Genomic DNA, 23,975 nt, shown 5'->3' with positions numbered 1-23,975 from the left:
CCCCCAAAAGGATGCCAGAATTGCAAGTCAACGACTTGCAATTCTGGAAGGAAACTCGATAATTGATCTACAAATGTGTAATTTGACGAGACAAGAGACGTGTATTGAGATGGCGAGGATTTTTAGACTCAGGCCACAACATTAATCGGGGTTTACTACATACCCTATAGGATTAGGGACGAAACTCCATCTCAAGCCATCATGCCAAGTGGCGATAGTGCGTGGCCCTGTTAGCGGTGGCGATGGTGGCGATGGTGGCGAGGGTGGCCCTGGTGGCGGTGGCCATGGTGGCTACGAGGGTGGTTTCTTACACTTAGATAGTTCTTTCTTGGTTCTTCAAGCAAGCAATACACATTCACTACACTCATATACTTTGAGTGGCATTCCGATATGACTGTATTACCCGTGCGATAGGAGCTTGCCCTTTTTGTTCTATCTAGGCCCGATATCTGTTCCTTTCTTTTGCGCTGCAAAAGTGATTACGGGAACAAAATTTGGCCCCAATAAACGAGTTTTCTGCTGGCATAATTGGTACATACTTGGCGAGACCAAAACCAGGCCCAGGGACGGAACTGGACCACTCGCTGTACATTTTCTGCCGGCAGAAAATGGACGTATCGACAATGGTACAAAAGATACGAATCCAAAACGCTGTGCTAGGTTCGATACGTATCTGCTCCATATTTTCACCGCAAGTGTGGATGGGCTGGGCGGAGTGGCGACAGACCATTGGCTGTCGATTAGCCAAACTCCTTGATATATCGCCGACGAAGTTGAGCCCTTATGAAGAGATGTTGGTAAGCCGACGCTGAAGAAGCTCGGCGTTCCCGGCAACGACGAGGGGTCGCTGGGGGGCAACCCCATCGGCGTCATGTACCAGCCCACCAACATCGACACGACTCACTAGACCCGATCCAACAGCGCTAACAGCTACCTGCCTCTCGCCGGCCCGAATCTCGAGGTGCGGACAAACAGCCCCGTAGCGAAGGTCAAGTTCGCGAACCGCGTCGGAAGCGAACCACTGCGCGCGACGGGCGTGGTTCTGGAAGACGGCACCACGATCCTCGCACGCCGCGAAGTGATCCTGTCGGCGGGAGCTGTGCATAGCCCGGGGCTGCTCGAGACGTCGGGCATCGGCCAGCCCGCGGTGCTCGGCGCCGCGGGCGTGACACCTTTCGTATCCCTCGCCGGCGTCGGCGAGAACTACCAAGACCACATCCGTACGTCCAACGTGTACCGCGTCAAGCCCAGCATCAGCTCCTTCGACCCCATGGTCTTCGACAGCAATGGCGCCTTCGCCACCGAGCAGATGCGCCAGTGACTGGCCGGGAACCGCTCGTGGTACGACTACACGACGACGGCCTTCTCGTTTCTCAACTGAGGCCACGTCACCAAGGGGACCAACACCACCTCGGAAGCGGCCCTCATCAGCCTGGCCGAAGCGTCCGCCAGCAACAGCACCAGCGTCGTCGACCGCAAGAAACTCGACTTCCTGCGCGACCCGTCGGCACGTGCGCCATGCTCCCGGAGAAGGACGGCGGCGTGGTGGACGCGTCGCTCGTGGTGCACGGGACCGCGAACCTCCGCGTCGTCGACTGCAGCGTGATTCCCGTGCTGCTGTCGGCGCACCTGCAGACGGCCGCGTACGGGATCGCCGAGGTGGCGGCGGGCTTAGTGATTCGCGCTGCGAAGGATGGAGTGGTGGTGGTGTAAAAAAGGGGGGGATGGAAAAAAAGTTGTCCATGACGGATTTCGCATCTTTCACGTCAATGATTACCTACACCTCCCTAGTTAGCAGCAGCACATTTCTCGAGGAGCAACCCTATCGCGACTGATGCCCCGGGATTTGGTTTATATTTCTATAGCAAGCGAGTCTATATAATGATCGGAAAGTGATGTGGATCACAAAGAGAGAGTAACACGTCAGGCCATCAATTCCACTGCGTGTGTTTTACTATGGCTGAGGGCTCGCCAGCAAGCCCCCCCTCCGGCCCCTCGCCTCTCGCCCTACCCCAGAGTCTGAGTGCGGCCCCGACATTAGGTCTTCATGTTAGACTCCAGCTTGTCGAAAAAGCCCTCGACTATGGTTTTCGACTCGGAATCGGTAGGCTCGGACTTTTGTTGAATTTCCGCTTCTGACCAGACCTTGTGGCTGTTCTTCTGAGCCAGCTTCTTCACGCTAGTGTTTCTAGCGTTCTTATTAAGCTGGAAATTGTACTGGCGCTTATCACCTGCCAGCTTTGGGCCAAAGTCTAAGCGGCACCCGATAGTTTCGTCGTTGGTAGTTGTTCTGGCAGGCACGGCACGAACTCCGCTGGCGGAGGCCATGTCTGTGACCAACTTCTTTATGCGGGTAGGGGATGCCATTACATGGGTCCTGAGAAGCCCGAGAGCACTTTTGGCGGGTCCAGACATGATTGCAAAGAGAGAGAGCGCTGTGTGTTGATTGGCGAGGAGCTCGGGTGACGAGGTAGACGGATATTGGGTAAGGTGGTTTGGAGTTTGGAATTGGGAATTTGGATCTGTGACTGACTGTACTCTTGTGATGCATGATACTTCTACAAAAGATATTGTCGTTCGGGAGGGAAGAGCGTCCTAGTCATATAGAAGCACGATGGTCCTTGTGGGTGCATTGTGTTGGATCTCGGGCTTCACGTCAGAGGCCAAGGAGCCTTGTGGGAGACAGCGCCTCCATCTGGAACGCTCCCTCCGCCCTCGCCAGTTGCTGCATACAAGGCTGAGGCACTTGCCTCTGGGCACAGCAGAAGGTTGGGGCTACTTTTGAAACTATGACCCGGTGCAAGGATTAGCCGACGTAGACATCCATTGTGTCCAGAGCACAAGAAGCCTTTGGGAAGAGTCAAGCCAGCGCCCCAATTCAGAGCGCTCCACATTGGCCAGTTGCTCCAACAAACAAGACTGCCTGAGGCACTGACATCTCCCTCTGGGCACAGCGGTAGGTCGGGGCCAATTTTTGAAACCGTGACCTGACATCAGCAAGAATTAACCCGCGTAACTAAATATGCGAGTCTGCGAGGCCACATGGAGAGAAGAGGGTGTCCACACAGGTGTGTTTCGAAATGCCGTGCCGTCCTATGTTAATTATGGTCCTGGAGAGAGCTTGCTTTGGATTTCCCGGATTTCCCGCGGGAGTTTTCAACCAACGGCCAAGCACTCCAAGGCGGCGGATGGCGGACGTGCGGAGCCAGGGCATGGTGCCAGCTGCGGGATGACCGGGGGCCGGTCACCGGGCTCTATAAGTGGGCGGCGAGGACTACCGAGGAAGCAAGCACATAAATTATAAAACAAAAACATGTCTTGGTAGTAGGTACAAGACTGGGTACAATTACAAGCAAGATCGGCTAGGTATACTTGAACAAGTTAATTAGTACTCAGAAAGTTGGAGGGTTAAAAGGTGGCCCACGTTTGTCGAGTTTCATCTCCATTGTCGGTGGTGGCAGCATCTAATCGCTTAGTTCATCTCAGTGTTCCTCCGACCCTTCCAAGTTCCGCGTTGGTTCCGTGGTTTCCCTTTTGGGATGAAAACCCCCCAATCGGAACACCCCAAAAATCCCAACAGCAGAAGGGTTTGATCCACAGTGCAAAGAATGCGCCCAATCTGTTGGAAAGCTGGCCTCAAAGTAGGCCCAAAATCGGTTCAATGTAACAGTCTCATTGTGTGTAAAGTCTTGGGGTAAGTCCTGGGGACCTCCCAGTGGGGACCCCATTTTACCCTGAAAAAGAGGGCTTTTCTGGGCTAGGCCCAGAAGGTTGCCCTGCATGCGCCTCCATGTCAGACTGCCGGCGATTTCCGGGCTTAGTCAGGACCTCGAAAATCCAACACAATCATAACGGTAAGCTCAAATTTTGGGCCAATGAGTAAGGGCGGCGTTGGCGCCTGTGCTTGCCCAAGCTGTGCCTTTTCGAGCAACCAACTATCTACGCATCTCCAAAATCGAGGCTGCAAGCAAGCTGTCAACAAGCCAACATGCACATGGGATTTTCGGAGACAGTTGGCGGCAACGCGGCATGGTGGGGCCAAAAAGCCCCAAACGTACGCGTATCCCAAAAATAAATAAACCAGTGCAGAAGGGGGTGGCACATCCTGGGTGGGGCTACCCGCGGAGCGGAGCGGAATTTGTCCAATCATAACAAACTTGGAACATCAGATCACTTGGCCGCGCGACTCTTGCGCCGCCTTGGATTGGAGATCACGGCTGGAATCGCGCGTATAACCCAGGTCACTGCTCCACCGCGCGCCGCCAACCCTTTTGCGTCACCGTGTCGATTTGTTTGTCGATTTGCAATCAAGTTGCAATGGCCGCTTTCTTACGAATTCGAAAGGGCTTCTTCAAGTTCAAGCCCCCGCAACCGAGCAAATTGTTTCTAGCCAGTTCTAAAGCCTCGCCCAACTCATTCTCAATTCCCATCATCTCTTCCAGCTCTACAACCGGCATGGTGTCCATGAGCTCGACAGCAAGAAGCCGAAGCGCTGATGCCGCACCAAAGTCCCCCAACTGGAACAATGATTCCAGCCTGTTCACCTACACGCGCGGGCGATTCGTCTTTGATGAAGCGCGGCAGATTCAACAGCGGACAATCAGGTTTGACATGAACCAACTCGCCCAAATCGCCGCCTCTTCCATCGGAGCAGACCACTGCATCGCCGTCACCAAGTGCCCCGATGGCATGTACACCAAGGCATACATTTTGCGGATGAATGACGGCCGAGAAGTCATTGCTAAAGTCCCAAATCCCAACGCTGGCGTGCCGCACTACACAACAGCTAGCGAAGTTGCCACCATCGATTTTGTCCGTGTCCTACGCCTTCCTTCCATAGACAAAAGACACCTGGAGCTGACTCTTGTACTGGACAGATGCGTGACGTCCTCCGAACGCCTGCCCCCAAGGTCCATGCGTGGAGCTCGCGGGCCGATGACAACAGTGTAGGCGCTGAGTACATCATCATGGAGAAAGCCGCCGGCGAGCCCCTCGACAAGTTCTGGGACCATATGAGTCTCTCCGATAAGCTCGACGTGCTCACGCAAGTGCTCTCCTACTACAAGTCCTGGCTTGACTTCCCCTTCCCGGGCTACGGGAGTCTGTACTACGAATCCGATGCCGGGCCGTCCTCTCTCGCCGTCCCCATCTCCGGTGGCGGCCCGCCCTGCAAGCGATTCGTCATCGGTCCCGCAACAGGCCGCGACTGGTACGATGCCGAACGCTCGTCCCTCGAGTGCGACCGCGGCCCCTGGACGTCGGCCCTCGCCTACCGCACGGCCATTTCCGCCCGCGAACGCGTCGCCATCGACCGCCTTCCCCCCGCTAAGCAGATGCTCATGGTCACCGGCCCGTCGCCCGAGCTCTACACGCCGACCCCCGCCAAGAAAATCTCCGCCCTAGCCGCCTTCGACCGCCTGCTCCCGCGCGTCCTGTCAACCACCAATCCCCTCCTGGTGGCCCCGCACCTGTGGCACGACGACCTGCACGGCGAGAACATATTCGTCGACCCGTCTAACCCGACCCGCATCACCGCCGTGATTGACTGGCAGGGCGTCCAGGTCGCGCCGCTGTTCGACCACCACGCCGTGCGCCCCGCCTTTCTCGATTACTTGTTCGACTCGGCTTCCGCGTCAGGAAACGACGCAGCAGGGGACGACGACGCAGACCTGCCCCCTGCTGCGCCCGACACCTCGGGCATGTCTGACTCGGATCGAGCGGCGGCGCTCAAGGCGTACTTCGACTCGGCGCTCTGCATCGCCTGGCGCCTTCTCGTGCGCAACAAGGCTCCCGCCCTTTACGATTTGGAAAAGTTCCAGGACTCGACCGAGGGCAACACGCTAAACGCGGCGCGGCGCGTGTACGAGTACGGCGAGTCGCTGTTGGCGGGGCTGATGCTCGATCTGGAGCTGCCGAAAGACAGCGATGACGGCGAGACGACGGTAATACGGAGCGAAATGGATGCCGAGTCGAGCGGGATTAATTTGATGTCCCAGCTGCAGCAGCAGATGGGCGACGATTGGCCGGATAAGGGTCTCACGGTCGAGAGGGACTACAACAAGATCAAGGCCGCGCTGACACAAGCGAGGGAAGTTTTGGTCGAGACGGCGTATGGAGAGGACGAGGCAAAGAAAGAGGAGTTTAGGAAGAGTTGGCCTTTTGATAATTAGTTTTTGTTTTCTTTTGCGACGGTGAGCGGGGATAATACGGGCTTGAATTGTCAGCATGGCAAGGGGTGATAATTCTGTCTGCCAGTACTTGGAACCTGTCTGGTACAGTGTTCTTGACCACACGTCGCCGCTTTGTATTTTAATTAACCGCCTGGTTGAAAATTTGGAGTTTGCTTTTCTGCGGTTCGTTTGGGTTGCAATTAGATTGGGGAATTATCAACTCTGACCAAGACGTGAAACCCGCATGGTTAAGGATAGGATTATTGACTTTCAGTTCAATGTTCGTAACTACACTCTTCAGGCAATGCGGGGGTGTGAGGTCCTCGAAGCTCTACTACCGGGCTACCGAGGAGATCCTTCTGAATACCGAGGCACTCATGATCAGGGGCTTAGGGGTCAGGCTACAGGGTTGTTTGCACCCTCACCTATTGTAATCTAGGTCTAGTATACTTTTTTCTTTCTTTCTTGGCCTAGCCACCTCACATAAGGTGGCTAGCCCGCCCCCCTCTGATCGGAGGTCAACATCGCTCTTTACCTTCTTTTCTAGCCTGTCTTCAGAAATCACGTCTTTTTACCATGAATTGAGATCCCCAGACCAGTGCACTCAGTAGTGCCATTTTCTTTGTTGTTTTGACCCCCCGGCTATGGAACCCTATACCTGTACTCCGCAAGGCTTGCCTGCGGCTCGCCTTGGTGTTGTTTTGGTGGTTGTTGTGTTGTGGTGCCTTGTCACCGCTTCACTCAACGTCGCCGACGTATTCATCCGCCCGACCATCTACCGGCCTGACCAGTGACTTCTCGAGACTCAGCTCTGGTGAATTACCATTTCTTAAAGCCTGACCAACAGTAATAACCTCAACCCTTAGTGAGGCAGAGCCGGACTTGCGGCAAGATAGTAACTGTTGTGGACAATGCAGCTCAATTGAAGTGTATTTAAGTCTCGTCCATTCGCAAGAAAAAAATGAAAGAAAAGTAGGGCTTATTTATCCTTCGACCAAACCGGTATTAGGCAACAATGTAGGCATCAAGGCCTCTATAGGGGCCGATTATCGTTGGTGGCCTGGTTGGTGGCGAAGATCATCGTTGGTGGCCTAATTGGTGGCAAAATTCCGTCAGGAGGGCATTATTACGTAACAGTTGGTGGTTGGGTGGAAGAGTGCAAGTTTCGGATTTGGGGCCGATTGCATCACTTTTTTAAGGTTAGTGGCCCCGCGCTACTAATTACCCAAAAGTGTCATGGATCGTGCACCTCACGATCATGTGGCTGGTAGGCCGGATTTAGACTAGCGCGGACCGCAGCACGATTGAGCATTTACCCCTACATCATGCTCGCGTTCTGCTTCGTTACATATCCAAATGCATCCTTCCTACAATTGTTGGTGTGAACTTGGGCGGCATGGTGAAGATTGATGGCTAGATCAACGGATCTAAAATGGAGTGTGAATACGCTGGTTACCGAGTCCATTTCTTAGGGCCGCCGTTTTCTTTTACAAATTTATTGGTGTTTTTTTAGCAATACGTTTTATGTGCCCCCCAGGGTACACCCTGGTTGACGACCCAATCCATATGATTTCACAGGCGTGTATTCCATATGATTCACAGGCGTGTATTTCATCACCTATTCTGCTGGAGAGTATTTGCTGAATCGTCAAAAACAACACTAACGGTAAGTTAGGTGACCAGCTTTAGACCAACCTCCTTTTAGACCTCAAGGTTCTAAAGGATGACTAACCCTTGCCACCCAACTCTTCTATTTCAATCGCCCACAACTTCACAAATTTGATTCCAATCCGTTTCCTTTTTTTCCTTCTTTAGCTTTAGATTCTACGAATACAGCGACTACATTGCAGCCTTGTGTTGGAATGGCAAGGTCATTCGTTCCATAGTCACTGCAGTAACCGATGCGAATGAGGTGGTTGTGGTGGTTGTATTCTGGTCTGCTCTATGTCTAAAAGGTCACGAACTACGGTGACAGGATGCGCGTTGGAATTGGCGATGCCGGAGGTCACGTGAGAGGTGCGCTTCGCGCACGTGCCGCATAGCGGCCCGCGCGCTAGTCAGCCACTGAGGCTGTGCAGCCGGTTGAACAATCACGTGCGACTGCATCCTCTGATCGACTGGTAGTTCCCACACCTTGCCTCATAACAGTTGACTGTGCGGTGACAGATGCGGCCAAAAACCACGGCATCCCCCACAACACTTTATATTATCGATCCAAAGGCAGCAATCCAGCCACCTACTCCCAAATAATCAATCAGAAGCTTTCTCCAGCACTAGAAGAACGTCTCGCAGAAGGAGTTCTCTTCCAGGAGGTCATTAGGAACCCCCCAACCCACCTTAGAAAGCGCTGATGCCGCCGCTTTTTGAACCGAAATCCTTCCATTTCTACCAAGAGACCACGGAGAATCCACGCAAACCATGCTGACCGAGCCTGTGAGGCCGTTATTCGGCCCTGGTTTGACTCCCTGGAGTTTCTAGGGGTTAAGGCCATTCTGCCGGAGAACAGGTACAATATGGACGAAATTGGCATAGCTAATGGCATTGGAGATAACGGTCTGGTTGTAGGCTCCAAATCTAGAAAACTTTTACAAAAGAGGAAGTCTGGAGACCAAATTTGGACGACCATTCTAGAGTGTGTTTCGGCCGACGGCCGGTTTCTGAACCCACTGGTTATTTTCAAGGGTGGGAGCCTCCAGCAACAGTAGTACTCACGCGATTTGACCCCATTCGAAGGTTGGGCCTTCAAACCAACCAAAAACGGGTGGACTGACGATGACACTGCCGTCGAATGGCTTCGCGAAGTCTTTCTTCCGGTGTAAGAGAAGGTAGGTACGCCTGATCAAGGTGGTCACAATGCAGGCAAGAAGGTAGGGGAGCAATGACTTGTATTGGTGTAAGACTTCAACCTGGCCCTCGCAAAGGAAGATGGGCGAGGGCCATTGTTTATATACCTGCTCAGGGGTTCGGCCCGGGCATCAGTCTGCGGTCGTGGCGCCACGGCGTAGCGTATGCCAGCTGGCAGTGTTCTAGCCAGTTGGTGACAAGTGGTGGGCGCGCACCCTGTGCGCGCAGTTGGTGTTTGGGGTGTCCTTTTCCTTACATCCGGCCACTCGGCCGGCCAACCCTAAGGAGAAACGCCTCCTTATTTTGGATGGCCACGGCAGTAATACCACTGAGGAATTTATGTGGCTGGCTTTTACCAACAACGTACGGTTACTATTTCTGCCAGCCCACACCTCTCACGTTCTCCAGCCCGTGGATGTAGCCGTTTTCGGCCCGCTGAAGGCTAAGTACAGGGCACAGCTGAATGACTTGCTTTCTGGCCTAACCAGCGACTCTGTACTTGCAAAACAAGCCTTTTTAGAATGCTATAGGCGCCCCAGAATCTACGGAATGACCGAGTCAAATATCAAGGCTGGTTGGAAGGCCACAGGGCTGTGGCCAGTCTCCCTAAGGAAGCCCCTAAGCAACAGCCTCGTTATTAAGAATTCCAATGGCTGCATTAGTACGGTAAGTTAGGTGGGGGGGTAAGCGAACACTACTGATTTAGAACATTCTGTATAAGCAGGAGTCCCAACTAACCCTCCAACAAAAGAAAGGGTGATCTTTTTATTTACAAAACTTCAATACAATCTTTGATATCCTCTGAATCATCCGCTTCTTCCGCATCTTCTAAAACCTCTGCTGCACGCCCTACAGCTCTCTGGGCCTCACGAATAGTCTGAATATTCGCAAAGGTGGTATTTGGATCTTCTTCAACCTTCTTCTTCTTTCTGGCTCTTATTGATTCGAGAGTGTGTTCTAGACCTTCAATCTTTCGCTTTGTCACGGCAAGTGCAGACAACTCTGGAATAGTGGATCCGACCCGGACCCCACTAGACTAGATGGCCCGTGCACCCCACGTCCTATTTCCCTGCGCCCTGCCCAAGCTTTAGAAACTTCCTTTCTTCTTTCTTTCCTTAGCTTTAGATTCTACGAATACAGCGACCATATTGCAGCCTTGTCTCATGCAGTTGACTGTGCGGTGATACGCTTCCTAATAGCCAGTTCAAAGGCCTGTTCATCCAAAGCCTTACCAATCTTTCTGAGGAAGAGCTTATCCGCTGGCATTGCTTTGATGATGCGTGCGAACTTCTTTGCCTGCTCAACGTAATCACGTGCCTTTCTAGGAGTCCTCCACTGCACCCGATCGTCTCCATAATCCTCCAGGATTGGCATACGGAGTGTGCGAACCTCTGGGGTAACTATAGTAGTTCTTAAGGGGCGTGAAGTATTAGAATTCTTGAGGAGGAGTGGGCTTCTTAGCGGTTTGTTGACATTCAAGGGCCAAAGGCCTGATGCCTTCCATCCTGACTTAGCATTACTCTTAGTAATTGCCTCTGTGCGTGAAATCTGGTAGCATTCCAGAAACGCACGTTTTCCGGCTACAGAAGAGTCGTCAAAGGCGTTAGCAAGAAGGTCCTCAAGCCGTCTGCGATAAAGTCGTTTTAGGGGGCCAAATATGGCCAAATCTAGGGGTTGGAGGACATGGGAAGTATGGGGAGGCAGATAAATAATGTGAATATTGTTTGTGAATGCCTCCCACATATAATCGGCAGTTGTGTGGCTGCCATGGCCATCAATAATAAGGAGTCGTTTCTCAGAGGAGTTTGCTGGCTTGGTGAGAGGAATGAACACATTTTTTAACCATTTGAGGCTTGTCTCATCGGTAGTCCATCCTTTCTCAGTTGCTGTAAAGAACCAATCCTGAAATGGCTTCATATCCAAAGGAAACCATTGTTGTTGAACGCTTTTCCCCTTAAAAATGACCAAAGGAGGAAGGCAACGGCCAGCTGCTGAGATGCATTCGACAAAAGTGGTCCAAGTGCGGGTTCCAGGCTGTTTTTTTTGAAGCGCCTTAAAGGCACGGCTTCCAATGACAAGGCCGTTGGTTCCTCTGCCTTCCATAATACCAGATTCGTCCTTGTTCCAGCGATTCTCTGGCTTAATCGCCTTGATAGCTAGTGTTTAGAAATGGTTGAACCAAGGCCGAATTGTTGACTCTGTAGCGCAGTTGACGCGGACCGAATCGACTCTCTTGGCCCTCTGAGTCTTCAAAATTCGATTGCGGTTAAGAAAGGCACGGCACCACCCCTTTCCAAGTGGTAAGGAGTCCCCCCTTTCAGCTAGAATACGGCGTGCAAGCTCCCTGATCTGTGCATGTGTAGGGGGCAATCCTAAATCTTGTTGAAGAAGAATCCATTCGACTAAACGATCCTCTTGGGTCTGTGTAAGCCTTTGCTCATCTTGATGAGCAACATTTCGAGGTAGGGAGCCATGTAGACGGCCATAAAGGGTGGAGGGTGGAACGTTCCATTTTCGCGCGACTTTGCGTAATCGATGTGTTCTGACGGCTTCCTCGCAAGCCTTGCGGAGGTCTTCTTCTGTATATGAAACCATTGTCAAGAGAAGAATAAAACGAATTGAAGATGAAGAGAATTGGAAAAGAATTGGTTGAGTTATGGGCTTTTTATATAAGAGGGTTGGTTGTGTTCCTCGCTTATCTAGAATATTCTGGATCAGTGGCGTTCGCTTACTCCCCCACCTAACTTAGCCCCCACACCTTCTGCAGGCCTTGAGTTGTTCAATAACCCCATTCTGGGCAAGAATTCGGAGGGCCGGCCTTTGTGGTTTACCCCTAAAGAGGCCAAGGATTTCTCGGCTCAGGGGGAGCGTTTTCTACGTGGTACTAAACTGTAAGAGAAGGCAGGTACGCCTGATCAAGGTGGTCACGATGGAGGGAACAAGAGGGCGAGCAATGACTGGCATTGGTAAAAGACTTCAACCTGGCCCTCGCAAAGGAAGGTGGGCGAGGGCCATTATTTATATACATAGTTGGGTGGCTCAATCTGGCGGGTGCCTGGGCCGGGTGTTTGGGGCCAGCTGGTCGCCTGGGCCGGGCCAGCTGTTTGGGGCCAGCTGGTGGCGCCTGGGCCGGACCGGGCGTTTGGGGTGCTCTTTCCTTACATAAACGTACTGCCAGCGTACGGCTTTTTATGCGGAAAGCCTACAAAGGATTCGATAACATGGCCTTCCAATTGGATACCATTCAACAACAATTGCAAGCGGCCTAGGAAGACCTCGAACGTGCGAGAGGCCGGAAGAGAAGGAGGGTGGAAATCGACCCCAATAAGGCCTTTGCTGGTATTGAGGAGATCCGCTGCGCACAAAGATTAACTGCTGGGGAGAATGTTATAGATTCTAAAATTTCATAAGAAGAGGAATCTGACACTGCAAGTTGTATTAACGTAGCTATCTAATTGACGAAGCTGTGAGCAATTGAATTTTATGATGTGGTGGGGTGGCGATTTTAGTGCGTGGTCTAAAAGGGGGTTGGTCTAAAAGCTGGTCACCTGACTTAGCCGAGACGGAGGTCTTATTGTGAGAGGTGTCGTTTTTTCCTTTTCTGTCCTTGTTGGGACGTGGTGGTTGTTGTTGTAGTTGAGGAGTTGATGGAGAATTGATGGGAAATTGATGGGGATATAATTATGCTCAAGCCGCTGGAGTCTCACCATCAAGTTGTAATTACCTAGGTAGGTACTGTCACCATCTGCAGGTAACTTCGAAGAGGATGTCAAGGTAGGAAAAAGGGTCGATTGTAGTGAACGGAAAGAAAGGGGCCGCGGAAGACTATGTATACCGATGTTAGAGTCTACTGTGAAGGCAGGCATATACGAGAGTCAATGCTGCAAGTAAAGAATGGCTGTATTCGTAAATAACTAAGCTAAGGAAAGAAAAGGAAAAGAAGAAGCCTGCGGTCCTGCAGGCTGTGGTTTTGTGGTTGAGTGGTGGGGTAATCGGGCTAGTCCTGATTGGGAAGAGGGGCTGCGAGGTGAAGCCTCCAGCCAGTGCATGGTTGCGGCACCACGGGCCATAGTTCGGCCGTGCCGTAACACCAATGGCCTGGGAATCGTTGAAGCGTGCCCTCCTGTCGCTCGGAGGTCTTCCTTGTCCCTGTTTCTTGGGCTGTCGGCAATCTCTAGCCCAGTGGCCTATCTTGCCACAGTTGTTGCAAGTGTCGTTCTTCTTGTCGCGTGGTGGCCGCTGTCCCTGGCCCTGGTTCCTGGGCTGTGCCTGAGAGAGTGCGCCGACGCTCTCATCCATTGGTCCTGGGTGAGTGCTGTACGAGGTGCTTGGCGTGTGCCTCTTCTTTTTGTCGTTAGGCTTGTTGTAGCGGTTACCTTTCCCGCTCTCGTTGTCCTGGCGCTTTCCTCTCTGCCGCTGGAAGTATCGCTCGTCGATGGCGATCGCCCCCCTAATATACTCATCCAGAGTGTCAGGTCGTTCTTCCTTATAGAGTTCGTCTTTCACGTGGTCCTTGAGTCCTTTGTAGAATGCCTTTTGCTGGCTCTGCAAGGTCCAGTCAAGCCGTAGCATGAGGGTCTGGAAGTCTACCGCGTATTCCGCAACTGAACGCGTCTAGCGTAAACGATCGACTCGTTCTTCCGTCTTGAGTAGTCGTTGGTGGTCCTCAAAAAACTTCGCCATCTCCTTAAGCACTGCTCGATGCCCGTCGGCCATGATCTTCCTGATCGTGGGGTCCCGATCCTTGTCGGCCTGGTTAATCGCCTTATGGTAAGGCTCAAACCAGGTTGCGGCTTTGTCGTCTAGTAGTGCTCCGATAAACGTAATGCGGTCCAGTCTGTCCGGGAACTCGGCTATATAGTAGCCGATGTACGCGATGACTTGCGTCCCCCACGAGTCGAACTTCTCCGGGTCTCCTACGTAACGGGGCGGCATGGGAATCATAGCCTTCTTGATCCTTGGCCCCGTGACCTGGGCTTGCGCCTGCTCCAGGACTGCGATCCGCGCGTTGGAGGTTCGCAGCTCAGCCTCAAGGGCTAGCTCGTTGGCAGTTGGTGCCAATCCTCCTTGGGTCGCCATGGTGTCTTCCCCTAACGCAAGGGGTTCCAGTTGTTGAGCGAGCCGGGTAACTGATCCTTCACTGAGGGTTTCCGGTTCCTCGTCTGCGTCTCTGAGGTGCGTATCTTCCGGTGCTACCGATCCTGCTTCACTGCTGGAATCGCTGACCACGTCGTCCTCACTGGACTCCACAGGGTTCTCTTCTGGCTGGGTTCCGACCGGATCCTCTGTCCGTGGTGTAGCCAGCTTGTCGGTGTGCGATGAGCACTCTGTTCAATCAGTACCAAAGGAAGGAAGCAAGCAACGTATTACAAACCACTCGACTGTTAGGGTCGTCTGTCTGTAAGGGAGCACGGGCTCCACAGGATGCTAGGGTTAGTAATTATGAAGATAAAACAAAGGGCAAGCTCCTATCGCACAGTGTCGTCTGGAATTGACCCACTTTTCATGGAATTGGACAGGCCCTGGTTGACATGCCTCTGAGCTTCCTTCATTCTTTGTTATTTCCTTCATTCTTGACTCGGTGAAGGGTGATCGTCACCTAGATCACGGAATGCGGTAGGCTATTCGTGAAAAGGTAGGTAAATTGATGATCGAGGGAGGAAGCTCGGGAGCACTGCCCTGCCGAGGACCTTAATGTGGTCCTTTGGTGGGGCAGACGCGGTCTAACCGCGTCAGGGTAAGCCCCGCTTCCCTATGTACCTATGTACTTAAATTACACGTGCCGGTCATATGACCTTGTCTTGGCGCTCCCTCGCTCAATCAGGCATCACTCGGAATATCTTCATTTCATTCGGAATGCCCTCTTTCGGGCTGATTACAACGCCTCCCTTGCCTTCTCTCCACGAGTATAAGGAAGCGTTCTTTTCTGTACTTTTAGACCTATTGAGCAGACAATTCAATGCGCTGTCAACTTCGATCGCGTGCAACACACGGGTAATACAGTCAAATCGGAATGCCACTCAAAGTATATGAGTGCAGTGAATGTGTATTGCTTGCTTGAGGAACCAAGCAAGAACTATCTAAGACCGGTGCCACGGTCGTCGTATATATCTATCTATGGCTGGCCAATGAGGGCAGGCCCGGAGGCAACACCTCCTCCGCTCGGGCCAGGCCCGGGGACAGAGCGGCCCCAGTTCGGGCCAGGCCCGAACTGCTTCCTGCATGCTCTCGGGCCCGCTAGCGCGTTGTGGCCTGAGGCCCCACTACCCCGCTCCCGGTGCCCCACCAGGGCGCGCTGCGCCCAGTGCCACGGGAGTTCGTGATAGATATTCTACTGATCTCGTAGCTTTCGTCTCTCTCCTAAGTTAAATAGGGTCAAAATCCGTCGCCAACAATATAGTGGTTCCCGACCTACCTGTATTTTAAAGCTACCGGCCCCGAATTTGGAAATAAGAAGACTACGAAGGTCTTCTAGCTTGATATAGCGGTTTGAGATGGATTGGCGCTCCATCTTGTACCTAAGGTGATATGAAATGAATATGAAATTGGATAGGACCGGGAAGTCATTTTGACTTGCGGCTCACCTGGTTGTATGGCTTGGCTACGACACCGCTTCGGCAGCGAGACTGTACAAAGCTGGGCAATCTCTTCGCCAATCGCCACCAGCGAACGTGATCCACGACCAGGCAGCAATCCCTTTTTCGCCCCGGTGAGGCATCTTTTGTGACATGGGAAGACCTGCTGCGAAGTCACACCCTTACCGCCTGGTCGGGCAACCCCCAACCAGCGCCAATCAGCGTACTCCACGCCAGCGCACCAGAACATTTTTCCGCTTTGCGCCACTTAACGGCCCCAATGCTCATCCTCAATCCTGCATGGAGTTACTATCGCTCGCCTCACTTTACATGGGCAGTGCCAGGAGCTAACTTTTACAAGCGGCACAGGCTCGCTTCCGGCTCTTTGCATCACTCCGATATGTTCCCATTCCATTTGAAAGCTTTGCCCACCACCTGTTATTAAGGTAGAATCAAATCTTTCAGCCCTATTTATAACTACCATTTCACAAGTTGTGGGTATAACTAAATCTATACCTTATACAACATTCGCAATGCATACTTTTATATTCAACGAACAGACTGACCCGGGAGATAGGTATCCGGTAGATATCAACTGCTATGCGCCAATTGGAGAGGATCTCGGTTTGTGCGACCGGAAGTTAAGCGAGGAATCATTAAAGCTCTTCCAGATATCTGGAGGCGGGACTATTGTCCTACGAGAAAACGAAGGTAGGACATGATGAATTTCCAAAGCGCAGGCTCTAATATATAAAAGCGCTACCACAGACACAATGTCAGCAAAGCTTTCTCACCAGCGAAGAGATTGAAGAGCATGGAATCTTTGAGGTATAAGCTGGCTGGGGTTTCTTCGGCGAACCGTAGCGCTGATATGAAGAGTACAGCACCTACTAGGGGACTTATGGCAGTATTTAATCTTGTGAGATTCGACCGTCAAGAAAAGTGTGGTACAGTATCGGTAGTGCTTACTTCGAATAGCATTGTCCGGCCGACCTTTTCGTGGAGTCAGTTGTGCATTACGGAGCTCGTATTTCGCACTTTGCTGTCTAGTTTACGAGTCTTCACCCCCTTCCTTCAGGTAGTCCATGACAAGATGGTTAAGGCTTTGGAGTGGCTGGAGCCGGACATCGTTGCTAGGCTTTTCAGGGACTGTCCCGATAACAATTCAGAAGCTCGGAAAGATCTCATTCGCGCGACCCAGGACATGATATACTACTCTCGTGATATTGCAGTTCCCTTAATCGACGACCTTCTAGACGAAGGGATTCACCTCGTGAATGGGCTTACCATGGATGTAATGTATAGGCCGCTGGCTTACAGCGCCCTGGCGGATATAATTCCTCATTTGGATGACTGGGCGCCAAATTGTTACGCACGGTCCAAGACTCTCTCAGAAGATACGTGACTCCCTCACTAAGAGTCAGTGAGACTCATTAAGGCATCGTGAGTATTGGACTAGTATACAAAAGCTGGCTCCCACCGCCTTGTGGTGTGGACGCCGATAGTCAATCTAAGCCCCCTAGACTCATAAGGATTTGGTCACCCAAATTGTGACTCTATTTATTAGACCCTATACGGGTTTACACTTATTGTTCAATACCTACCGCCCAGACTCCACAGCTGCTAGCAGCCTAATTACTCTACTGGTTGTATGTAAGGAAAGAGCACCTCAACACACACACTCCCTGACATGCGCGCACTCTGTGCGCGCCCACCACCTGCCACCAGCTGGCAACGGATTCACACGGGGCACCACGCTTCCACGAACACATTCCCCACACACTTCCAAACTATGTATATAAGTAGTGGCCCTCGCCCACCTCCCTCTGCGAGGGCCAGGTTGAAGTCTTACACCATTGCCAGTCATTTCTCACCTTCTTGTTGCCTCCATTGTGACCACCTTGATCCGGCGTACCTGCCTTTCCTTACATTGTATCAAATGCATACAGTACAATACGACCGAATAGCACTTTTACTATTACCGGCTTAAACTAATGGGATGCCGACCATACCATTACATATTTATCGATAAAAGCGGCTTCGATAGACTAGGCACGTTTCGACGTAATGGATAGGCTCCAAAAGGGACACGCTAGTACAGAAGGCTCAGATCAAACACGGGCCCATTAGAATTCATCTAACTATGTCCCGCATAGACCTCCAACTCCCGGGCAGAAATTCGTCCATGCTAAGATCCATAGCATGATGGCGAATGCTCTGCCACCATTTGTTTATATCTGACTGGGCAGACATGCTGAAGATATACTTCTGTCAAAATATTAGTCGACACGGCCGGAGCAGCTCCTCCGCGACTGACTTACATCTTCGATCACCTTGGCGACAAATGCTACAGTGAACGCGATCCATCGTTTAGTCCGCACAGGCCTTCTCATATGTCTGCCGCCTCGGAACTCCACCGTGCCAGATTGAGACGTTGTATTTTGAAAGTTCCACAGCACGTATCGACTATTCGACTGCATATAGTTGATCAACTCAGTCGCGTTTTTCATTCTTGAAAGAGACCTCGCGACGCATTGAAATGGATACTCGACGCCGTTTTCCTCATCTTCCAAATCTATCTTCAACTCTTCTGAACGGAAAGAGCACGGCCGACAGTAGTGGTTGCCGATGCGTTCTTGTGGGAGGATGACGCTGAGGAGCGCTTCAAAGCCAATACCACCATCTACACTGCACTACAGGCCAATTCCTATCTACGTCAACTTGTGGTCCAGCAGCTGTCCGAGAAAGAACTGCAATGCGTACAGCACTTGCGACTTACTGACCCCCGCGACGACAAGAAGCGCATTGAGCATGACAAAGGCGGCCTACTTGAGGGTTCGTATCGGTGGGTTCTCCAGAAATCCGAGTTCACGGAGTGGCGCGACAATTTAGAGAGCCGTCTACTCTGGATCAAGGGCGATCCCGGCAAGGGCAAGACCATGCTGCTCTGCGGCATCATCGACGAGCTACGCCAAGAAGTACACCAGTCCACGATCCCCGGCCTGCTCTCCTTCTTCTGCCAAGCCACCAACAAACACATCAACAACGCCACCGCCGTGGTCCGCGGCCTGCTCTACATGCTCATCGAGCAGCGACCATCCCTCCTCGGGTATGTGCGCAAGAAGCACGAGCACGCCGGCGAGCGGCTGTTCGAGGAAGAGAACGCCTGGTTCGCACTGTCGGAGATCTTGGCCGATGTGCTGCAGGATCCGGCCCTTCCAAGCGCCTGTCTCATAATCGACGCGCTGGACGAGTGCGCCGACGACCGAGATCGACGCAATCTTCTCCAATTCATTGTCCGGCAGTCGTCCGTCTCGTCTCGCGTCAAGTGGATCGTTTCCAGTCGAAATTGGTCGCAAATCGAAGAGGAACTGAAAGCAGCGCAGAACATCCCCCTTTGCCTCGAGCTAAATGCGGAATCGGTTACTGCTGCTGTCGATCATTATATCCGTCATAAGACCAGCCAGTTATCAGAGAAGAAAGCTTACGACGGCGAGACAGAAACGGCTATCCGGGACTACCTCTCCTCACACGCGGACGGTACCTTTCTCTGGGTGGCCCTGGTTTGCCAGAACCTCGAGTCGGTCCCGCAATGGAACGCCATCACCGAGCTGAGCACATTTCCCCCTGGCCTAGATGGCTTGTATGGCCGGATGTCGGACCGGCTAAATAGTTCAGGGGATGTCGAGCGTTGTCGGTATACGCTTGCCATCGCATCGGTTGTTCGCAGACCCCTTGTCTTACAAGAGTTACTACTCTTTGTGGACGGGTTACAACGTGTTACAGATCCCTTAGGGGCTCTTCGGGGGATTGTCGGACTCTGTGGCTCGTTTCTTTTCCTTCGAGACGACAAAGTTTACCTCGTCCATCGATCAGCCCAAGACTTTCTCGTCGGTAACAAATCCGCCATCTTCCCTTCTGGAGTAGAAGAGTTACACTACACGATCTTCTCAAAGTCGCTCAACGCCATATCCCAAACACTCAGTCGTGATATGTACGGCCTCCGCGCTCCTGGCTCGCTTATTAGCAGTATCAAAACGCCTTGCCCAGACCCGCTGGCGACGGTACGGTACTCGTGCGTCCACTGAATTGAGCATCTCTGCGCGTCCGGGCGAAAGGATGCCCTTCAGGACCACGGCTTGGTTCACACATTTCTTAAGAAGAAGTATCTCTACTGGCTTGAGAGCCTGAGTTTGGTCGCAGGCATGTTAGACGGCGTCTGTGAGGGCCTGGTCCTCCAGACCTCCCAGACGCTCTGACTAATCAGACGCCAGCCGGGTGGATCCACCCGACCAGCCAGAGGGATCCACCCGACTGACCAATGGAAGCTCGGCCAGAGCCCCATCTTGAGACGCCCTGGAAGAATCTCGCGAGGGGAGGCTTTTGAGCTTCTTTTCCCTTTTCCCTTTAGTTCAGAATCTTCGTCTATAGCGCCCAATAGAGGAGTTCCGCCCTCATTCCAAGCCGGCCGTGACACCTATCTTCCATATGCTGTTATTCCCATCTAGCGTATATAATACATTTTGCGGTTCTTCCGATCCATTATCTATATTCCTTATTGCTAGCTTGACAGCATAAGGGCCTAGGAGGGCAAGTTAATTTATAGATTTGAAGAAATTATAGAACTTTCCAGTATGTTAAGATGGCTCACGAATGATTACCTCTATAAGTCGTTACATCACCTCCATTCTAGACTGGAGAGTAATTAGAGCATCGGGGCCGGGCATCTTGACCTATGTTGCAGCACGGCAGACACCAACAAAGTAACCAAGTAGCCAAGCAAGAAACCGTCACAGCGTCCCTGGTCAGAACCGGTGCCGACCGATTCGCTTCCCTCCACACGGCGCCGTGCGCAACAGCCACTTCCACCTGCACCGGCACCTGCTCCCCACTGCCGCCGACGCCACCGCCGCGCCCTCCTAATGGCCCGCCACAAACGCAGCAATGCGGTCGAGCGTGCGCCGCGCAGCCCCCGTGTCGACATACACGCTGCGCAGCCCGCCGCGGCCATCATCGTACAGCGCATTGCCGCTGTCGCCGCGCAGGATGCGCGGGTCGTGGCAGCAGTCGCCGCCCAGGTACACGTACCTGTCGCTGGCAAGCCGCGCGAGGAGGTTGACGTGGCCGAACAGGTGCCCCGGGCTGTCAACGACGTGCACGCTGCCGTCGCCGAACACGTCTAGCGCTGCGGGAAGCCGGCCAGCGGCTGCCAGCCGACGCCAGCAGGCAGCAGCGGCGCGGCCGTACCGTGCGGCATGGGCGTGTGCTTAGGGGGGTGTCTCGCATTGCTGGCCTCGTACGACGATTCGCCCGGGGGGGGCCGGGCGGGAACTCGACGGTGCGCGCGGCGGGCAGCTCGTCGTGGTTGAAGAGCTCGGCCGGGTACAGCGCCATGGCGCAGCAGGTCGAGGGTGCCGGCGCCGACGGCAAAGGTAGCGCGCGCGAAGTCGGACGGCGTGCCGACGTGGTCCCAGTGCACGTGCGAGAGCACCACTAGGTCGATGTCGGCGGCGGGATCGAGCCGGCCCGCGCGCAGGCTGGCGGCGCAGTCCGCCCACCCGCCCGGCTACTCGGTGTACTGCCCGAAAGCCAGCGCGCCTTGGACTACGGCGTGGCGCTGTTGCGTGATTATGGCCGTTGCGTCGTCGAGTCGTTTCCGTGCGACGGGTTCCGGCTGGCGTCGGGCGACGTCGTGTTCCGGGACATTTCCGTCGTTGGCAGTCTCGTCGGCAACAACCAGGTCCTGCACGAGATGTGCTATTTGAGCTACGAAAGTGAACCCTCAGTCCCTCAGGGCTCAGGCGCAACAGCCATTCACAATGCATGGCCCAATTCTACCTCTAACTATCGTTGGTGATAAAACCTTGACTGTATTATCATTATAAAGCCAAAGCAAAAGGCGATAATCCAAAGACTCTATTGGTAACGGCTAAGAAAGTGGCGGGCTAGTGAGAGAAGGAGAAACCAAACCCTAGACCTAGCGGCTATGCAGCAGCTAGCGCCCATGCCTGGCACGTGCTGTCAAGCGCTAACACTGACATCCTCCGAACTGCAATTGGCTGTGATCTGGTGACCCGTGTCTGCCTCGGCACCCAGGCTGTGCGGAAGCATTTCGCTTTCGTCCAACTTCCATGCCGAGAGCCGTCGCCCCTTTGGGGCAATCAGCTCCAAAAGCTGCTTCTATAATGATACGAAGTTTCTCTCAACCGTCAAGTTCACTGTTTTGGGAGAGGGACAGACGGACAGAGGGGCAGAGGGGCAACAAGACGAACCATTTCAATCTTGACAGCCGATCGGACGAAGAAGGAGTTATGCCGCATCTGTTGGCGTGGGTTAACTATTGACTTGCCTTTGATATTCACGCCAATAATCACGGCATGGTGTGGGAGAAGATAACTCACTTCAATCTTGAACGTGCCCTCATTCCCGACCAGAGTTTGGACTGCTTTCACCAGACTGTCGATGTTCTCAACACATCTGGTAGGCAGCTTACGGACCTCCTCGCTTGGGCTGTCCGGCGACGACGGCGAGACGCTCTTGTCGTCCTGCTGGTTTGGCTTGCTGGCCATGATAAAAGATCAAGATTGTGGTGTCTTTTGCGGCTGAAGAGAGAATGAGCCCTTGAAAGAGTTTATCGAGATGGCTTTCTAATCTTTCAAGGAGAGAGCTGTGCATGAGATGTTTGCCGGTGAAGATGAAGAAGGAGGGAAAAGAAAGAGGAGAAGGGGTGGGAGTGGGGAGATGGAGTGCGAGGCAGCAAGCCCAGGTCCCGAGACGAAAAAGCTTCTGAACTCTGCCCGGCTCCCTACTTCGAGTGCCGTCGGATAGGGATGGTTAAGAGATAAGCCACCCACATCCGAGACCACCACTACAAGGTTTTTCACCGCCGGCATGTCCGTGCGCGCAAGGGAACAGCAAGGTATCTGTGGTACTGAGGCCAATATTGCCCTCGGGGTGGTGTGAAGGAGCTCACGAGGCCGATAAGTGACCACGGATGATTGGTGACCGCTCTTTCAGTCCTCATCTCCACACCCTTGCCGCCCCCTTGAAGTCGTGTCGGGCAAATAAATACACCAAGAGGGGGGGCGCGGTCAGACGGTTGGAACTGTTTTCGTTACCGGACGCTGTCCTGGGATGGCTCGGAGGCCGCCGGCTGTGGTCCGTAAAGGGAAGCGTGATGCGCTCGTGCGGGACACCTCCCGTCTCTAGAAGGGAGAATGAGGAGCGTATTGGTCAGTAGCTAGGCATTGTGACCCTCCCTGGTCAGATATTGACCTCAAAAAAGCAAAGCGTGACCTTGTGGCCCTGGTTGCCTACCTCGGGCCACCTTGGACATCAGAGAGCCTCGTCAGAATTTTCCTTCGGGTAGGGCTTCGCAGATGTGCCCGCCGCCGTCTTGCCTAGCAATTCTTGTCCTTGAAGAAAATTCGCTCACACCATCTTTCCGTACTAGCCAAGGATGGTTCCGGGTGTTGCTCCACACGTACTCTCCTTTCTCTTTAACTAGGTACTTGGGTAGTTTTCTCGTGAATTGGAGCACAGGGTATGGCGTCGAGAAACGTCATCCAACCTAGCTACCTAGATTTGGAATAATATTGAACCGGCATTGACAGTGACCCTCATCATCGAAGCCGTGTGTGGCTCACAACTTGGGCACAGCCATTCCAAAGATAAGAGAGGCAGATAGATACAGAGAGGAGATGGTGTGGTTCAAAGTCGGGTGGGTTACAGTGCCGCCGCTCACCGAGAATCGACGGCATTCTCAGGACTCTGTCGCCTTTTGACGGGACGTCCAGGAGGTGACGCCTTATCTTCATGAGGATTTGTCGGACATGAAGCGGAGGGAGAGTAAAGCAATGGCTGGCGAGGCTACGGTGACTCTGGAGCGTAGGGCCGAGTATATCATTACCCGCGCAACGCGCGCTCAATCGTCCACGGCCATGATTACCTAGGCTTCACCGCATCATCACTGGGTCTCACCGCTCTCCACCTCAGCCACTGCAAAGTCCTTGCGATCTCCCGATACGCCATGAGCAGACCCCAGCAGAGCCAGTGGCGAACCCCGGTACACACACCGCGCCAAACCCAGTTGCAACTCGACGTCGGCGCGACGGCCAGCGAGAATTGGGAAGATGATGGGACCATTGTCAGCGCTGCCCAGTTAATTCTCCCAGCACCCGGGTCTTGTAACTGCTGACGCCACGAACACAGTCAACTTCTATCACGCGTTCTTTGTCCTTTCCGGCTTCCTGGACCAGCGCCACGCTAGGCTTCACGGGCACGTTGGGCAGGCCCCATGACAGTGCCACCACCAACTCATCGGCATTCAGATCCTCAACAAATTCGAGTGAGCGGGCGCGCGACGACTTCACTTCGTCGCGGTCCA

At 53.1% G+C, this 23,975-nt stretch overlaps 6 protein-coding genes across 6 annotated transcripts; 4 read left to right on the top strand and 2 right to left on the bottom strand.

The window, feature by feature from the left end:
- Nucleotides 1-1,518: 1,518 nt before the first annotated feature.
- Nucleotides 1,519-1,707, top strand: B0T26DRAFT_729018 (uncharacterized protein; the record flags this gene model as incomplete). Its single annotated transcript, XM_060442934.1, has 1 exon — nt 1,519-1,707. A coding segment is annotated over one exon (189 nt), but the record flags the coding sequence as incomplete, so codon positions are not given.
- Nucleotides 1,708-1,972: 265 nt separating this feature from the next.
- B0T26DRAFT_729017 (uncharacterized protein) lies at nt 1,973-2,359 on the bottom strand. The gene has a single exon (XM_060442933.1). It carries the CDS (start codon nt 2,326-2,328, stop codon nt 2,038-2,040), a length of 291 nt encoding a protein of 96 aa, XP_060292155.1. The 5' UTR covers nt 2,329-2,359; the 3' UTR covers nt 1,973-2,037.
- A 2,105-nt stretch (nt 2,360-4,464) lies between these two features.
- B0T26DRAFT_656657 (phosphotransferase enzyme family protein) lies at nt 4,465-6,170 on the top strand (the record flags this gene model as incomplete). The annotated part of the gene is made up of 2 exons (XM_060438729.1): nt 4,465-4,812; nt 4,878-6,170. 2 exons carry the CDS (start codon nt 4,465-4,467, stop codon nt 6,168-6,170), a joined length of 1,641 nt encoding a protein of 546 aa, XP_060292154.1.
- A 2,878-nt stretch (nt 6,171-9,048) lies between these two features.
- B0T26DRAFT_729011 (uncharacterized protein) lies at nt 9,049-9,271 on the top strand (the record flags this gene model as incomplete). Its single annotated transcript, XM_060442932.1, has 1 exon — nt 9,049-9,271. A coding segment is annotated over one exon (223 nt), but the record flags the coding sequence as incomplete, so codon positions are not given.
- A 7,411-nt stretch (nt 9,272-16,682) lies between these two features.
- On the top strand, nt 16,683-19,848 carry B0T26DRAFT_756454 (NACHT domain-containing protein; the record flags this gene model as incomplete). Its single annotated transcript, XM_060446100.1, has 5 exons — nt 16,683-16,888; nt 18,192-19,311; nt 19,385-19,483; nt 19,546-19,653; nt 19,708-19,848. The coding sequence occupies 5 exons, from the start codon at nt 16,683-16,685 to the stop codon at nt 19,846-19,848; spliced, it is 1,674 nt and encodes a 557-aa protein (XP_060292152.1).
- A 660-nt stretch (nt 19,849-20,508) lies between these two features.
- On the bottom strand, nt 20,509-22,278 carry B0T26DRAFT_806680 (uncharacterized protein; the record flags this gene model as incomplete). Its single annotated transcript, XM_060447194.1, has 6 exons — nt 21,991-22,278; nt 21,862-21,909; nt 21,629-21,769; nt 21,160-21,332; nt 20,837-21,126; nt 20,509-20,795 (listed from the first exon to the last, which is right to left on the bottom strand). The coding sequence occupies exons 1-6, from the start codon at nt 22,156-22,158 to the stop codon at nt 20,509-20,511; spliced, it is 1,107 nt and encodes a 368-aa protein (XP_060292151.1). The 5' UTR covers nt 22,159-22,278.
- Nucleotides 22,279-23,975: the final 1,697 nt, after the last annotated feature.

The sequence above is a fragment of the Lasiosphaeria miniovina genome, assembly GCF_030549165.1.
Source record: "Lasiosphaeria miniovina strain SMH2392-1A chromosome Unknown B0T26scaffold_7, whole genome shotgun sequence".
NCBI lineage: Eukaryota > Fungi > Ascomycota > Sordariomycetes > Sordariales > Lasiosphaeriaceae > Lasiosphaeria > Lasiosphaeria miniovina.
This window is presented reverse-complemented; position numbering and strand designations above follow the sequence as displayed.

Excerpts from the sequence above, each read along its gene's own strand:
- B0T26DRAFT_729017 (XM_060442933.1), bottom strand. The coding sequence starts at position 2,328 with ATGGCCTCCGCCAGCGGAGTTCGTGCCGTGCCTGCCAGAACAACTACC.